The 17402-nt window shown below is 45.8% G+C and overlaps 1 protein-coding gene across 3 annotated transcripts; it reads right to left on the reverse strand.

Annotated features, from left to right (window-relative positions):
* Positions 1–4379: 4379 nt before the first annotated feature.
* PRSS35 (serine protease 35) lies at positions 4380–16553 on the reverse strand. Of its 3 annotated transcripts, none has more exons than XM_062572801.1 (2): positions 16490–16553; positions 4380–9697 (listed from the first exon to the last, which is right to left on the reverse strand). In XM_062572801.1, exon 2 carries the CDS (start codon positions 9680–9682, stop codon positions 8441–8443), a length of 1242 nt encoding a protein of 413 aa, XP_062428785.1. In that variant the 5' UTR covers positions 9683–9697; positions 16490–16553; the 3' UTR covers positions 4380–8440. The 3 variants fall into 3 exon arrangements, 2 of the variants coding, with proteins under 2 accessions (XP_062428785.1, XP_062428784.1); XM_062572800.1 differs by lacking the exon at positions 16490–16553 and adding an exon at positions 16091–16229; XR_009958020.1 differs by lacking the exons at positions 4380–9697; positions 16490–16553 and adding exons at positions 15765–15938; positions 16091–16170.
* Between the last annotated feature and the right edge of the window lie 849 nt (positions 16554–17402).

The following is a 17402-nucleotide window of genomic DNA, read 5'->3' on the forward strand; positions in this document are numbered from 1 at the left end:
TTATGCTTCTAACAGTTTTTAAAAGTACCTCAAAGAATTTGCTAACGTATCATAAATTGCAGGCACTGGAGGTCATAGCGATTCACCAGAATGCGTTCCAGCAACACGTTGGGCTTTTTGCAGGTTTGACATGAGGGATTTCCCTTGCTGTGTTGTATTTGCTGTGCCTTTGCTCCTTTGGGGACCTACATAGGAGTAGCCCTAACTTAAATTTTAAGGAAAGCCCTTACAACAACATAGTACTGCAAGGGATCAGTCTGGAAATTTTAAAATGAAGTAGGTAGTCTTAGGTGTGTGAACCTTTTGCATTATAGTTCAGCACAGTTTCATGAAGAGCCTGCAGTGGACGTTCTTCTCTCATTTAATGACCTTTTAAAATAGCTGGAGAGATTCCAGAACAGTGTTCTGCTTGGGCAGGTCAGCTTGCCAGGCAGGCTTTGTTATTTAAGACTGAACTAAACAGGAGCTGGAGACTTTAACTGGTAAGTGTGGTATTTTGGTAGATCTGTCAGAGATGGAGAGATGTGACTAGAATGAAATCATTTTCCTCTAGCCAAACTGAAAGCTAAGCTGATTCAATCTATGCTGTCTTGGGACAGGCCATTTTGTGAAACACAGTATTTTTCTCTTGACCAAAACAGTTTAGTGCATGGTTACACAGAACTTTTGTATTTGTGGGTTATTTCACTTAAAAGTTGGCTTTCTGCTACAAAAAAACAAGCAATGCAATTTGATGCAGCTCTGCTGCAAAGATCCTGCATGCAGAGAACATGAAGCTTCCAGGTAAAAGCGCTGGGCCAGATCATAAGATAGAAATCATGGAAATGTAAGATCTATCTACTCTGTTCCCTTGAGCCAAAGCAAAAACAGATTGCCAACAGATTTTTCTTGAAGACCTGCCTCAATCATGACACTCCAGCACTTCCAAACGCAGCTCCGCAGCGTCACCACCTTCACCTTGAGAAAGCTCCTGTTCTTGTCACCTGATTCTTCATTGCTGCACCTTGAACTGTCATTTCTTCTATCCATGGGCATGCTTCCTTCCTTTTTCTTTTTTTTTTTTTCAGCAAAGATGGTATTTGAAGACAGTTACCATCATCATTCTTCTGCCTTATGCCAAGCAGTCTTTGTTTGTTAAACCTTTCCTTGATAGTCAAGTTTTCTAGATGTCTGATCACTCTTGTTATTCCGTGCACTCTCTTCAACTGCTCCTCACCTCCCTTCAAGTGCAGCATCCAAAACCAGGCACACACAAAATGACACCTGCATTCCTCATAGCTTATGACCTTAGTTCCCATTTATAGATCCAAGTGTGGCATCTGCATTTTTCCCAGCACAACTGCGCTGTTGGTCCATGGTCAGCCTGTGCTCCTCTCTCCTGAGGAACTGCTGTTTAAGCAAGTGTCCTTTGGTCTATCTTTATGTATATTGTGAAGCTGTTTGGGGGAAAAAGAAAAACAGAATAGGGAAGAAAAAAAGGGGGAAGGAAAAAAAACAAAAAGAAGAAATTTGTCAGCTTAAAGAATTTCAATATTGGGCATTACTGGCTCCTTGTGACAGTAACAAGACTCAGCCCATTAGTAAGTCTGAGCAAGGGAAGAAGTTTGGGGAGGAGAGAGAGCTTGGGGAATGAATGTCTCCTCACCAAAGGGTCTTCTCTGCTGGTTTGGTCTCTGTGGGGATGAGGAGTTGTCTACGGGAATTCATCGTCTGGCGAAGACTGCAGTTCAAGGTGGTCCTGCAGGAGATGGGTCTGCCCATCCTCCCTCATTCCTTGGACTGCAGGATCTTCAAGCTCCTCCATGTTTCTCCCACCTGCTGGAGCCCTGCTCAGGTGCCAACCGGAAATACAAAAAAAAAGAAACAGTGTCAGGTCTCTGGAAGGTGATTGGAGAGGTGAGCGAGGAGGCACACACACACACATCTTTGGATACACACAGTTAAAACATATAGGGGAAAAAAATCATTTCAAGTCTGCTTTTAAGAATGACTGTAAATCTTGCAATTATATTAGCAATGATCTGCTTCATAAATTACCTTTTCCCCCCAGTCTTGTATCTTTGAGTTGTATATTTATTGTATTTTTACCAGGATATACTTGGTTCCACAGTGATATTGCCAAACTTAGGAAAATACACATTAAAAGTTTGCTTTAAAATCACGAGGAAGGAGTTGGCCTCTAGAGCTAGAAATGCAGCTTTTTCTTAAGCTTCAAGGCAAGTATTTTTATACATACATTTGCTAAATACAACAAAAAACAGTAAAAATAATTAAAAAAGCCTTCGTTGTGGGCGGCGGAAGGGAAGCACGAGGCTGTACCCGCCTATCGCAGAACTGTGTAATTTGGGTTGTGTGCGCCAGGCCGAGACTGATGTGGTTTGAGACACGCACACGAGGGCCAGTTTGGGCTTGGCAGGCTCTTGGCGCGTTCGGTCTTGCCTCCACCTTGCTCATTAAAATAAGGGAGGGCTGGCTGAGGTGGAAGCGCTGGCTAGAGGCGCTAACGAAGCAGGGAGGGAGAGCTGCACGACACGACGTACCCGACGGCTTCCTCGCCCCTTCCAACCACAGGGCTGCCGGCGCGGCGGAAAGCACCTTGCGCCTCGCCTGCCTGGTTTCCCTGTGCGGGCGTCAGCTGGAAAACGAGACGAAACCCTGAACTGGGGTGCGAGCGAAAATATTGAAAGAGTGGAATTAGCAGATTTACCCGTACAGGTTATTCTCTGCAGTTTAAAGAAATAAAAACCCAGTGAGGGCCAGCTCCGTTTTTTTTCCTGTTTCAGCGGCGGACATCGGTTGCATGGGACGGACAGAAACGAGGTGACTCTTGCGCTGGCTCTTGCCCAGCTGCCGAATTGTGTCTGTTCCTGGGTGGCAATGAAAAAACCCAAACGCAAGAAGAGAAGCACTTGGGTACTTAAGTCAAAAGCAGCAATATTTGATCACGGTTTTAATCGGCTAAGGCAGTTTGCAGGCAATAAGGCATCTTCTCCAATGTGACGCCACCAGGACGGCTACTCTTCTTTTAGACTATGGCTTCCTAAAGACCTTTTTTTTTAATTTTTTTTTCTTCTTTTAGGAAGAAGTGAAAAGAAACCTGTTTATAGATTATGAATGACTGGTACCTAACACTCTAAAACACATTTACTATGCGGTGGGTCAAATTTCCCTCTGGAGTTCACCATTGTAAATGAGAAGCGAATAAGACACGGTATTGGTCTGATTACTGGGGCTTGCAAAGCTCCAGTATGCTCCAAAACAGAGTTACGGTTTCGAGCCACCGTTATTTAAAATGACTTTATGTTCCCTCCCTGGATGCATATAACAAAATTGTTTCTGGAGAGACTAATACACTAGGAACATGGGAAAGCTGGAGGGGAACTTACTTACTTAAGAAGAAAAAAGGATGAAAGGAAAAAATAAAGGAAAACGCAAGTGTCAGGTGCCGTGTCCCTGGAAGCCTCTGCTTGTTGTCTACCAGTGAAGATGACTGTTTCCGCCCAAATCCATGCTAGGCAGAAAGTGTTTGATATAGCAGAATAAATCACTGCCCCTGTAGGGACGAGGTGGGAGGGAGCAAAGCAAGTCACAGTTCTTCCAGCCCTGGCACTCGCCGCATCTGGACTGCCTGCGCCGACGGCACGGAGAGGGTGCGCAAGAGTCCGCTGGCCTCGCTTCTGTAAAGGCTGCGTTGCTTTTATACATGCATATCTTGCAAAAGATTTGCCCTGAGTTTTATTTAAATAAAAATTTGGCACTTTTGTCTGCTTTGAGATCAGACCCTCCCCCCCCCACACACACACACACCCCCACGTGGCAGCAGGTCTGACCACTTGGTAGGACGTTAGTAAGTCGTGGGATATTCTGCAAGTCATTTCATATTCTGCAAGTCATTTCCTTGCTGAATCCCCCCCCTTTTTTAAAAAACTCATTAGATCTGCTTGCAAAGTATTATCTTGAAGAAAACAGTGGACATGGTGTAATATCTTAGTGGCGCAAAGGTTCACATTTCTGTTCTTAAATGAGCTGTCATTCTGTGCTGTTAAAATGCTATGTTTTTTTTTTTCCAGGCTATATTTGCTGTGGCTCTTTAAAAACTTAACCCAAACAGTCATAAAAGCAACTTTGTGAGCTGTTTTCAGCCTAAACCACCATCTCTCTTTGGGAGAAGATGGCTGTTACAGATAAAAAGCTATGGGGCTCATATACTTCCAAATCAGTAGGCGTTGCGCTCCAATTTTAGGCTTTCAATTTAACAGTATTTTTTTTTCATTCGTTATCTATAGATCCAGGAATTTGTAGACCAAAGGATTTGCAACATTCCATGTTTTAAAGTTCAAAGTAGTTGCCTAAATTTCTACAAACACACCAAGCAAAAATTGAAAGTATTTGAAAACTTTTATTGGCTACAATTTGCAGGTACATGCAAAACACTGGAACCAGCATTTAAAAACTTCAAGTTCAGGGTTGCTTCTTTTTTTTTTTTTTTTTTTTTTTTTTTTTTTTTTTTTTTTTCTCCCCTCTTTCCCCTCCCGGATAGGGAACAGCCCTTCCGGGACTCCCACTAAAATGCCAAGTTTGCAAAACCCTCCAAAGGAGAGACATCCCCTTCACTCAGTATGCGCTCAGAGAAAGCCACCAGCGCGGCCCCTCTCCCAGCCCTTCACGGGGTGCTGGGAAGCCTCACGTTCAACAGCAGAAGCAGGTCTGCTCACCCAACTGATTTTTTTTTTTCTTTTTTGACATTTTAATTCCTCCTCTTAGGCTGTTGCCAGCTTGCTACGCTCTCTCACGGTCAGCCCCTCCACCACCTCGCCGTCGGTTCGTCCTGTCCTTCCCGCACTTCCTCCAGCCCTCCTGCGCTGCCGGCTCCTTCCGCCTGTTCCTTCCTACTAGCGACCTGTTTTGCTCTTTCTGGAGTAGCTGCTGGTTGGTCCCTTAGCAGCAGACCAGGAGGACCTCCCCAGCTGCTCTTCTCCTCCACATGTAGCTGGATTATTTTACTACTCAAGCCCAAGCTCTGGGCTGACTCACCCTCCACGCACACTCATAAATCGGTGCAATGTTTGTGTAGTAAACTATAAACTGAGTGAAGGAGTTTCTTTAAGCACTTTTCTAAAGCCTCAGGTACTCTATACCTCGTAAGACCGAAATCATTTTGCTGCCTAGCATTGCTTTGCCTCTGTTAAGATAGTACAGTCTTGGGCTTGCTTTTCCACATCAGCGGTAATCCCCTGGTCTTCCGCTACACTTCTCAGAGCCCCAAACGAAACACATGCGCCAATTTTTTTGTAGAAGCTGCCCCAGGATGCTAAAAAAAAAAAAAAAAGAAAATCCACATCTGAGGTTTATCTTTGGCCTGGGAATATTTTTTTTAACCCTACAAATTGCCAAAAGCCCCTTAGCAGAGCATGGATTTCTTTGCGCTCGTTTGTAGCTCGTGCCAGGAGCACCAGCTCTACCGTGGCAGCTCTCATGGAAAAAAGCGTTAGCGTGAAAACAAATGATGCACAGCCCGGCACTCGACAGCGGGACAAAATCCTTTCCGGAAGCGCCGCAAGGGCTCTGTCCCTGCCCGTGCCGGGAACGCGGCCTCGAAGCCTGAGCCCCTTCCGAAGAAGCCCTCTCCCCACGGCTCTGCCTGCAGCAGTCGGTACCGGCTGCAGTTGTTTTAAGGCAATCTGAGGTTATCACAGCTCGGAAATTCCTGTCTCGCTTGCTGGTGCCAAAAGCTTTGTGCGGAGCCTCAGCCCTTTGGGGTTGTGCACGCGGGTGTGAAAATAGTTGATTTACGACCCATCTAGGAAGCGCTTGAAGCCGTAACCATCCCTACAGGAAGCGGCTCCTTCTCTGTGATGCTAAACGAGGCAGATTTGACGAGCGCCGGGCGGGCGGGCGGCTGCGCAGCACAGGCAGCAGCATCTTGTCCATCCCTGTCTTCTGCCTGCTCTTCCTTGCCCCACGCAGCGGCCGGCCGACCGCCCTCGCACGGGCTTGCGCGTTAGCCCTCGGCCGCACTCGCCTGGCGACGGAGGGTTTGGGTGAATTTTTCCTGTTGCTCTGGCCATCTTTAATCTCTCGAGGTATTTATGGCAAATTATCATTACGAAAAGACACCTGTCAGGCGCTGTCCATATTTTTCATTCCTACCTTGTCCTCAGTTCCCAGACTAATAAAGAAATGGGCTCTGCTGCTTCTCCTAATGAAGAGCCCAAAGTGAGACTCACCAAAACTAGGCGTTTACTAAGTCACCTCATCTTGATCAACTTTGGACCCAGATCAACAGCAAGAGTAACTATATTAAAAAAAAAAAAAAAACCTATAGACCTATGCTGACCTATACTGATTAAGAATGTGGTACCGTATTTGTTACAGTAAGTATGGAAAAAGGCACTTACTTAAGAAAAACATTATAGAGCATGCTAAAGAGTACTGTAGGCCCGTTCCATAGAGCAAGAGTATTAAATACTCAGCCGAGGTGATTTAAAATTATTGCCAATGAATTTATATGTCTTAATAGAATGTTAGCAACGACAAAAATTAATTAACCTTGAAATCTATCTTAGACAAATTAATATCTAAACTTCAGAAATTATTATTAGTTTTCTGCAAACAATCATGAGTAAAAACCAGAAGCCTGAAAAAAGCTGAAATTAAAAAAAAATCTTTTGAAGTGAGATCTCTTCCAATTAATGAAATATTGCAAGAGTTATGACATGAAAACAAGTCTTAAATTCTCATGCTTTGGCAATACAATGACAAAAAAGTCACCTGCACATTAAAAGAGCCAGGTTTTATACCTTCAATCAGCTACAGAATAATGCGATATGAAAAATGACCTTATGTCATCAAAATATATTACAAGCATATTTTATAGATACCAACAAACCAATAATATTTTAAAAATGTTATATCTTTTTCCTCTGCACACGAAGAAAATGGATTTCAGTCAGTATGAACCTATGATCAAAACATTAAATATTGGAACGGTGAATAACCTTATCAGTAATGAATCCCAATGCGTATGATCAGAAATGCACTGTATCATTTTATGTTATTAGATTAACATAGCACCATAACCATCTTGTGTGCTTCAAAATCTTGATATAAAATACAAGATACAAAAACTTGTGTAGCAGTCAAGAACAAACAATTAAAAAAAGTGATGCATGTATAAAAATGTGTAAAAGTCAAGCTTTCTTTCTTTCCAGTAAGTGTGTTTCAGCAAAAGTATTGAACCACGTTATTTGATATCTATTGCTCCTACCTACCAAGATATGTTATAATTTACAGGATAGTCTACCATCAGAAGGTGGTATAATATAATTTAGTTGGGAGAATTTTTCAGTTTATCCCTGCAACTCCTGTTGGTGGAGTCTGATACACTTAGAAGTACCCACCACTTTGTAAAACTGTGTACAGATAAACCAAACTATTGCTTTCCATCTCCCAGTCTAGTACATAGTATTCTACCTGTGAAGCTGAATTCTTATAAAAGTACTTTTAAAAACCTGTAAAAATGGTTAGCACCCAAAAAATCTAGCATCTGCGGCTTTGATGTAAAGCTCTAGATGATTGTCAAACGGCCACTTCAAAATGTTTGGCTAGAAACTAAACCTACAGATCTCCAGATATTAATTAGGAAGAAAATGTGTACGTTTAATATTCCCAAGATTTTTGTAGCTTCTCAAACAAGTTTTAAAGCCATTAAATTGTATTCTGATGTTTCTCCTTCTTCCAAACATGGAAACTTTTATGTTCATTAATTTCTCGATGCTATTTTGGTAAACAATGAAGAGAAATTTGGTTTTTAGGTCTAGTTGTCAGCTACAGAAATTTGGTATTTCCACGGAAGCATTCCTACAGCAACCAGAAGAGGAAGCTTTCCAAAGCAACAAACATGACCTAGATTGCTGTATCTCAGCATGGAGCTGTGGTTTTTAGAGAATGCCGACATAATTTGTTGGCATTTCTTGCCCTCCTCCAGTTCCCTGGATCATTCTGCACATACAGTAAAGAGATGTATGCACAACTTGCATATGAAGAATTGGAACAGAACCCTGAGAAAATCAAATCCATTGGAAAAATGTGTTGCTTAATAATTGTTTAATAATATCAGTTTGAGAAGTTTCAATTCTTCTGTTGGAAAAAAAAAGATGGGGTAGTCATTTTTTTCTAACGTGAATTATATAGAATTTATCACATTTGCAAACATAAATACAGTTTGGGATTTTAAGTGCATATCTAGGATTGATTAGAATTAAAAATAATTCATTTGAAAATTCTACCCATTCCCCAACAATTCAACATTACTCAAGTCATGAAAATATTATTTGCGGGCTTTGAGTTCAAAACCAGCCTGACACGGAATAATGATCTCTCTGTAACTGCTGCAACACATTTTCACTCTACTGTAATACGGGTGCTCAGGGAGTTAGCTTCAGCCTCGTGTGCAATTCTCATCATTCCCATGTATCCAGAAGCAAATCTGGGCATATTTGAGAGGAGTAATTCTGACTGCTACATTATAATCCTGCTGTTCACCATTGATATCCACCCACTGATGGCCTGAGTAAACAGCAATGATCTTGCGTTTCCACTTCTTTTTGTTTGGCTCCTTAAGACGGAGATAGACTCCAGATCCGGTGGAGCCAGGCTCAGCATCACAATACTGATAAAAGAGATCATTGGATTCATCTGAAATACTACAAAACCGATAGACCAGCTGCCCCGAGCGGTCATTGTCAAAACCTGAGAAGTGGATCATGCTCCCAGGCATCATTTTGATTGTTGGGCTGATTCCCAGCTCCATGTATTTCCTTTTGTGGGGACGCTTGAGCTCAAGAACAGCATAATCATAATCCAGGGCAATATCCCCAGAGACACCCTTAAACCAGCCTCTTGGGATGTGGGTACTCTTCACCCTGGTCCACTGGAAGGTGGGCACACCATCTGAGGTGCCCTGCTTCCTCCCCGATCTCCTCTGCTTTCTCCCACCACCCTTGGAGCGGCGTCTTGGTTCAGTGGCAACTTCAGGATCATTGTGTGTCTCAGAAGCTTCTCTCCTACTTCTTTTAGCACCTTTGCGTTTCCTGCCATTACCTTTAGATTTTGTCTTCATCAATCCCACCCGCAGCTTTTTGCTGCCTTTAACATAATCCTTGCCATCATGCAGGCAATGAGCAGCTGTGAGCACGTGCTTGGGGGAAACGAGAATGCCACTACAACCGGTGGAGATCTTCACAGCTGTGTTGAATGGGAAGCTGGTCATAAACCGCTTGTCATAGATGCTGAACCTACTGTCTGTTCCATATATCTGCCTCTTCTTTCTTGAAGACGTTCGTGTAGTCATGTTTTCAGCTGGATCAAGCACTAGTCCAAGGACATTCACTTCAGTCAGGGTCCGTGTGCCGTTTTCAAAAACAGTCTCATAGGACAGGACATCTTTCAAGTCAGACAAGCTTGGCACTGGCAGTTTTCTCTGACATTCAATTCCACATACACTGTTCAGCTCTAATTTGGTATTTGCTTCAAATTTAGGGCTGTCAAGGGAGAAAGTTCTTTCACTCACAATCTGGGGAACTTTCTTTAAGTGCCAAGTAAAATCTTGTTCAGTTTCTGTTCCATTAGCAAGACCCAACATAGGTACAAAAAATATGAGTAGCAATAACGTGTGCTCCATTTTGTCTATTTTTTTCTAAAACAAGAAAGAGAGATTTAAAATTATGCATTTGAAATATACGTAATTATCTTAGTATCTTAGAAGTATAAGCATGCAATATTAACACTAACGTTGGTGGAACAGAATTCTGGCTGAAACTCAGAAATATGTCAAATATTTTTGTGTTGCCTTTGGCACTTCTACCAGTCTCCAAAAAGATGGGTGCAGACCAGTCAGCCAGCGTCCACGTTGTGTTGCCTACTGGAACCTGGCAACAGCTGAATATTACCTACTTTTCCCTCAATGGGGGCAGTAGTCTGAGTCCTTCCACTCTGCACAGTCCCTTATTTTTATTTATCCCATGGTAATGCAATTACCTTTTTAACTTCTGCTTCTTTTCCTAACTACTGGTTGTAGGTAGGACATAGTTTAAAATGACCATTATATTCAAAAATCCTATTCAAAAGATGGGGTGACAACAAAGATGGTCAAACTGACTAAGCCTCTTAGATTCATTCCCTTAGGAAATCAGGCTGATCACATCCTTTGACATAATGGCCAAAAAGCAGATGCTTTAAGTGACCTAAAAGCCACCAGTGGTTTTGCATGACCCATCCAGCTGAGATCGTTGAATCTGCCAACTATGGAAAATGGTACTTTGAAGATTGCTCTCCCCTGGAACCAACTCTGAAAGATCTCCTTTCTCTTTCAAAGGTTATATTGTCTGGGAGTGACAAGGGGAGCAATTTGGACACCTAAATAAGGTGACCGGTGCCATATTACGTGCCTTCATCTGCTGTTGTATCTCCCTATGTGCTGTGGCTACCAAACACTCTCAGGATGTCAGATGCCCTCAAAGGCTGTGGTCAGATGGGACACAAGAGTGAGAAAAGTAGAAGGTGGTTGGTCTAGAGGAGTGTCCTGCTTATCTACACGCAGGAACGCCTAGCCAAGCAGGAGGGACAAGTCTGGTGAATCATCGCATGCTTCGTCCCCTCTGGGATCCCACAAAGGCTGCAGAAACCGTGCTGTCTATGGGCTGTGGCCACATGCGGAGAGCCCCACCTAGATGGGGTGATGCACCACACAAGGAGCTAACACTTTAAATAGGCAAGACAAAAAAAATGCAGTATTATTCTGATCTGCAGCTGAGAAACACAGAGAAAGAATGTGAGATTTAGAAGCCTGTGGCAGAGTCAGAAAATGACCTCACAACTCTTGATTCTCAGCTCACAACGTTACTGAAAAGACCAGTTTCCTCCTTTGGCAGCAGTGAAGTCAGCAGCATTAACCAGCTTCTGATTGCTGCGACTGGGAAAGCTGAGCTTCAGTCTCACATCCCTTATTCCAATTACACAGAAACCTCAGTAGTGTAGGAAGAAATGGCCTATAATTAAACTTTAAAATCCAGGCAATTCAAGGATATGTATGTGGTTAAGGTTTCTGGTTTATACTGAAATGGCAGAGTAAATCAGGGTAAAGATAACTGCTTTGCGTTTCTTGTGTTTTGTTTAGAATAATATGAGTATCGCCAGGCAGTGAAATAGCCTGGTTCAGGCTAGCTAAAGGCACAGCATGAAAAAGAGCAGTATGTATGTAACATGCAAAAAATAAGTGATAAGATCACTTTAGAGGGTCCGCAATGGACCAACTCCTGTAATTTTCTGCACCATTTAGACTAAGCTCTAGACTAAGTTAGAAAAGCAACAGCTATCACTTTTCAGCTAACTTAGCACTATGGTTCAGACACAAGTTGTTGCTTTTGACACCAAATTTAGACTGGTGATTTTGTGTTTGCGGCATTTTTGGCAATTTTTACCTTAGCTGGGGTGAAACACCAGCGTCGACCCCCAGCTGTACTAGGATATAGGTAAAACACATTTTACAACATCCTATGAGGACACCCATCATGGCTTCAAAGTAGCTAACTCAAGTTCTGGAAAATGTCTAGGAATGTTAGTACAGAGCTCAATGCAGGCTCATCTACCCAGCTTTGAAAGTGCAGAAGGTCCTGCACAGGATTATTTTCACCTACCTTAAGACATCTCAAAGTTAGGGTTCTGTCTTAGCCTGATTTGTGGCTCCTCTACAATGATTCAAGAGAGAGATTCAGAAAAACAATTCAGATGTTGCTGCCGAGGATGTTGCTTTGAAGGGATGGAGCCTCCTTCTGTACCACTGTGCTCCAAGTACAGAGGCAGCACAGGCGATTAGCTAAGACTAGACATCCGTTTTCTTCATGGTTATATGAGGTGAGAGGACTCCCACCTTAATATTACAGATACAGAGTAAGTTTGGATTAATGAACACTTTCACCCCTTCACTTCTCTTTAACTGCTTTATGCGTAAGTATGTACAGGGGTAAACTGATCCTTAAGTCTAGCCATAAAAGAGAGAAAGAAGAGGCTCCGCGAAAACGAACCATAAGGCTACCCAGGTTCTACTTTACTGCACAGTTTGTTCCAGGCTATTAATATGCAAGTTACACCATTTTTTTTTTACTTCTGTTTCCTGGGAGATGACTGTAAATAGGTATACAGGAGCGTAAAGAATTATAATTTATTCTACCTAACATTTGTCTTCTGTATTTCTCCGTTCAGCTCTAAGAATATGCCTAAGGTTTGGAGAAGAAAAGCTCCAGTGCAATCACAGTGTGGCCACCCAAACTAGAGCTGGGCTGTTCAGCACCCAGGCTCCACCCAGGGTTTTGATTTTTCCCCTCATTTCTACGGACATGATCACCGGCTTTCCAGTAACACACCTGTACCTCACTGTTTCTGCACCTCTGACTGGGTTCTCTCTCATTCAGAACTGGGCTATCCCTCCCATTTGAAATTTTTGGCCAGATGACAAGTTTTTTAGAAGATATATGGACTTTTGTAAGACATCTGGAGATTAGAGTGACTCACAGGCCTAAGTTCTTGGGTGTATGCAGTCATACTAAAAGATATTTGTAGGTTTTGAAAGCAAAGCAGAGTCATCCCAGAAGCCAGATTTTGCTGCGACATACCAATTGGCCAGTCTAGACCACTGGGTCTAAGTTACTGCTATATTAAAATGCATATATTAAACATTAACTTTTCTATATAAAGTTAATTTCAAAGTGTTATTTTGGTTATTGCTTAATTAGTAGTAAGTTTGAAGTAATCACTTTCCATGTTTTTGGATAAGTGCTGGGATGTCAAAAATAAAGAAATACTATGTTGAGAAAATAGGAATAGCTTTCCTGGCCTGACCAAAAGACAACCTAGGCTAAAATCCTGTCCAAGCTGGATGCCTAGGGTAGAGCACTAGAACAGGGCCATGATATACGACTATCCCCTCTCTTGCTGCAATAATCTCTTAGTTTACAACCATTTGCACTTCTTGGACTGTAAGTCAGAGGTAGTTTCTATAGAGAGAGTAAATCTCAATGGACTTCTCCTCCACAAAGTTGCCCAGTGCTCCTTGAACATACGTATAAAATTTTGTATCCACAGCATCCTGCTTAACTACATGTGTAAGAAAGCATCTCCTCTTCTTAATTTTTAGCTTGGCACAGACTAGTATGCTTTGATGATTAATAATGTGGTATTAATGTGGAAAAGCTGGATTTAAATTGTTTTGTCCTAGGATAACTGCTGAAGACATACAAGCTATTAAGAATCCCAGTTCTTGAGTCAGGCTTGAGAATACTTTTTCTAGTTTTTTTTTTTTTTTTTTTTTTTTTTTTTTCCTAGAATGCTCCTTCTTTTCTAAGTCCTCCTTCACCATTTGGATATTCGATATTTTTCTGCAGCTGAATTTTGTGAGTGCTAAGGCAAGTTAATTCTCTAACTTCATATAGAAATTCATAGAGGGGCCCGGGTTGATCTCATTCCACCGAGATGGCTGAAGTCCTCTCAGCTAGACTCATAACCAACTTTCCTTTATATAGCAACTTGCTGCAACCAAATGGGTGGAGTACTGTGGCTCCCTGCAGCCGCTCCTTAAATAAAATCTTCAAAAGATGCGTTGGAGCCTCCTGTTTGAAATATTATACTCAAGTGCTCATTTCTTATAAGGGTAGTTCTGGAAGCCAACATTTTCATCATTTATAATGAACCAGTTGTTGTTTCCCATAAATTAACTGGACTACATGAGACCTGGAAGAAGTCCAAGGCAAGGAACTTGATGAAATTGGTAATTCCCATTCCAAAGCGGACCAGGGGTGCTGGTAGGCATTACCATCATTAACAGCCAAACACACTTAAACTCGCTCCTGCTTACTAACCTGAACTCTGCTGATTAAGCAAGGCCAGCTTCAAGCACAGGCAATTAGCAGCTCCTATGGCCCAGGACAGGCAGCTGGCAAGGGAGTTCCTCTTATCTGAGGATGGGGATTTAAATGTGTAGAGAGCTGCAAAGACACTTTTGCAGGCAAGGAGAATACAGCCTTGTAATCCAGAAGAAGGAGAAAGGTCCCAGGAAAGGGCACAGGCTGGAAGCAAGAACAGACCCTCAAAATCGTACTCACCCTTTCTGCCACGCTACCATTTCTCTACTCTTCCTCCAAACCCCAAGTTGCTCTGTCCTCCTTTTTTCTCTGCTCCTTTCCCACACAAATTTTGGGTTGGCTGACAGTGATTAGAAGCTTGGAGTTAGCTCTGCCTTTGTGGTAGGAAGAATTGCTTCAGGGAAGACAAAAGAAGCTGGAAACAAGAGGAAGTGAAAGCGAGAGGTCCCTGGCCCCCCGAAAATTCCCAAATTCTCCCTCCAGTTTCCAAACACACCTGACAACCATGAGGTCTCTTTTCAGGTGGCATTCCAGCTGCCATGCACATGCATATACGCAAAAAAAGCCTTTTCAGCTCTTCTCACTCCTTGCTTCCAACATCACAAACCTTTCTGCATTCACAGGACTAAATACACCCCACGTCCTATCTTGCCAGGATATCCTGCTCTAGCAGAGTGCACCTGTATCTCAAATGTTCAGGGAAAGGCTTGGAGCCAAGCAGCCTGAGAATATGTGTCTCTTCAGGCTACCCAGGGGTGAATTTCCTTGCCAGAAATCCTAGCTCAGACAGAAGGAAAGTGATGTCCAACTACCTGGCACCCAGACCGTTCAGTGCAGCCTCTATTCTGGGTTTTGCTTTGCTTCTTGTAGGAAGGTCAGCACATTAAAACTATATCTAAATAATTTTAAGTGCATTTTTTTCAGACTACAATGAGCAGCTACTGTGCTAACCAGCTCCTTAATTACTTTTGGTCTTATTTCTGAGAAGACCTGAAAGCTGGAATTAACAGTTATATGCTAACAAAGCAAAACAGAGAACAAATTTTGCAAACCTCCAACTCCCTGGAAGTTGTCCTAACCTGATCCTCCACTGCCCCCTTCCCTCCCGCGGAGGTGCTTGCTCCGTATATCCCTGCACGTACTTTGTCCTCCACTCCGACTTACCAAAAAAAAAAAAAAAAAATACCCAGCGGCTCCTGGCTCTTACCAAATTCAAGCTACCGTGGTGGGCGTAAGGAAAGAAAAAAGGGGGGGGCAAAAAAGCAAAAAAGCTTGCGCGGCTTTCGGGAATCACAGATGCGGCTCATTTCAGCTGGAGGGGAGGGGGACAGAAAAAAATGAAAATAAAAAGGAATGAACGGCGAGGAGGACGCGGGCTCTCCCCAGGCACGGGGCTCCTTCGGCGGAGCGCGGCCGCCGCCGGGGGGCGCGGCCCGACCCGACGGGGCCGCCGCGGGGCGCCGCAGCCGCCGGTTCCCCCCCCCCCGCCCCGACGAGCCCGTCCCGGCTGCCGCCGCCTTCGCGCAGGGGACCCCGCGGCAGGGCCGGCGAGGGGGCGGCGGCGGCAGCCCCGGACCGGCTCCCCCGTCGGGGCCGGGCGGGCCGGGGCCGGGGCCGCCTCCGCGGGGATCCGCAGCGCCGGCCCGGGGGGCTTGGCCGTGTGTCCTCTCGGCCGCCTCCGCTTCTGCCCTTCGCTTCGGATTAACACAGTAAAGTTTATTATTATTATTATTATTATTTCTCCCCCCCTTTTTTTTATTTCATGGAAGAAGCCTAGAATCGGGAGGGGAAGAGCGTAACTTTCTACCGCTCCTCAGCCATCCTCCGGACACCGCTTTCAAACGGGCAGGCTCTGCTTTTCCCTTTCTGAGCCCAGCGAGTTCCCCTTCTCCCGAGGCTGCGAAGAATTAAATGCCTTGGCGCAGCTTTTGGCGATTCCCAGATAAATCTGCTCCCAGCAGCGACGGATCTGGATACAATTAGTGTCAGCTCCAAAGGAGAGCAGGAATGGTAGCGCAAATGCTGCGGGGATGAATCAGAATTAGAGGCGAGGCTGTTTTGAAGCGCGGAAAGGCTCCTCGCCTCCTGCCCGCAGCAGACCCTGCTGGCGCTGCGCAGAGGCGGAACCCCGAAAGCCTGAGCAAAACGCCCCTTTCCTCCGCCCCGTTCGTTACCTTGTGAAACAAGCTACGAAGGGAGCAGAGAGACGTGTCACCTTTTAGTCCCATCCAAAACACACCCATCAGACTAAACAGGCAACGCAGAGGATTTGGTATAAAATCCCTCAGCTGCCAGCCGCCAGGTACCGGCACCCCTCAGCCACGGCATTTGGAAGCGATCGGGGTGGAAAGAAGTGCATCGCCCTGTCAAAGCTGTCACATCAACAGGGAAAAAAAAAAAGAAAAATCACTCGATGGGCATTACCGCCGGGCTGCCCTGTGGCAGGCAGGGCCCGAGCGGCCCCTCTCCCCGCCCGCACCCTCCGCCCCGACGCCCCTCGGCCGCGGCGCTGCTCCCCGCCCGCAGCGGCCGCCGGCGCCCCGCCGCTGCCGCCGCTGCAAAGCGTCTCCTACCTGGTACCTGCAGGGTGAGAGGTGGGAAAAGCGGCCACGGCGGCGGCTCGCAGGATGCCCCCCGTCGCCCCTCGCCCCCCGCAGCTCGGCGCGCTGAGCGAGCCCCGCGCTCCGGCCGGGCGCCGCTCCGGCCCCTCGGCGCTGCCCGCCGCCGCCGCGCCCCAGCGGCTACTGCGGGCGGCGGAGGGGGAGCGGCCAGGTCTTCCCAGGCGGGGGGGAAGGGAGAGGGAGAGCAAGGGAGGAGGAAGGCGGCGGGAGAGGGGGAGGGCCGAGGGGGAGCCGCCGCGGCGGAGCGCGGGCCGGCGGGGAGGCGCGGCGCCGCGGGGAAGGGCGCACCGCCGGGCGGGCTGGGCCGCCGCCGCCGCCGCCGCCGCCGCCGCCGGGGGCGCCCGGCCGCGCCGCTTCTCGCCTCGCAGAGCCTCGTCCCGCTCCCTCGGGCCGCCCCGTGCTGCCCTCTCCTTCCGCGGCGCAGACCCCCCTCGCCTCACCCCGGGGGTGAGGCGCTCGGAAGTGGAGACTTTCCTCAGCCTGCTCAGCCATAGGCGGGGGGGAGGAAACGCCGCGGAGCTCGGGGGTTGGTTTGGCTTCCTTCGCCCCCTCCCAAAAGAGAGACCTCCTCGGGCGGGTGGTCTGCAGGCTGCAGGTGCCAGCGCCCGGGCACAAGGGCCTGCTGGAGGGAGCCCCAGTTGGCACCCCATGTCCCCTTGCCCGGGGTCCCGTCCCCAGGGGACCCCACGCTAGAAGCTCCACTGCGACATAGATAAACCACCCAGAAAGCACCTTCCCGAAGGACTTTTGCTTAACCTTATGGGTTTTCATGAGCTCATCTGCCAAAACCTTGACTAGTGCTAGGTGGAGGCCACTGACTTGCCAAAAATGGCAGGAAATCTGTGGCATTGCTAGAGATCAAACT

The sequence above is a fragment of the Rhea pennata genome, chromosome 3 (genome assembly GCF_028389875.1).
Source record: "Rhea pennata isolate bPtePen1 chromosome 3, bPtePen1.pri, whole genome shotgun sequence".
NCBI lineage: Eukaryota > Metazoa > Chordata > Aves > Rheiformes > Rheidae > Rhea > Rhea pennata.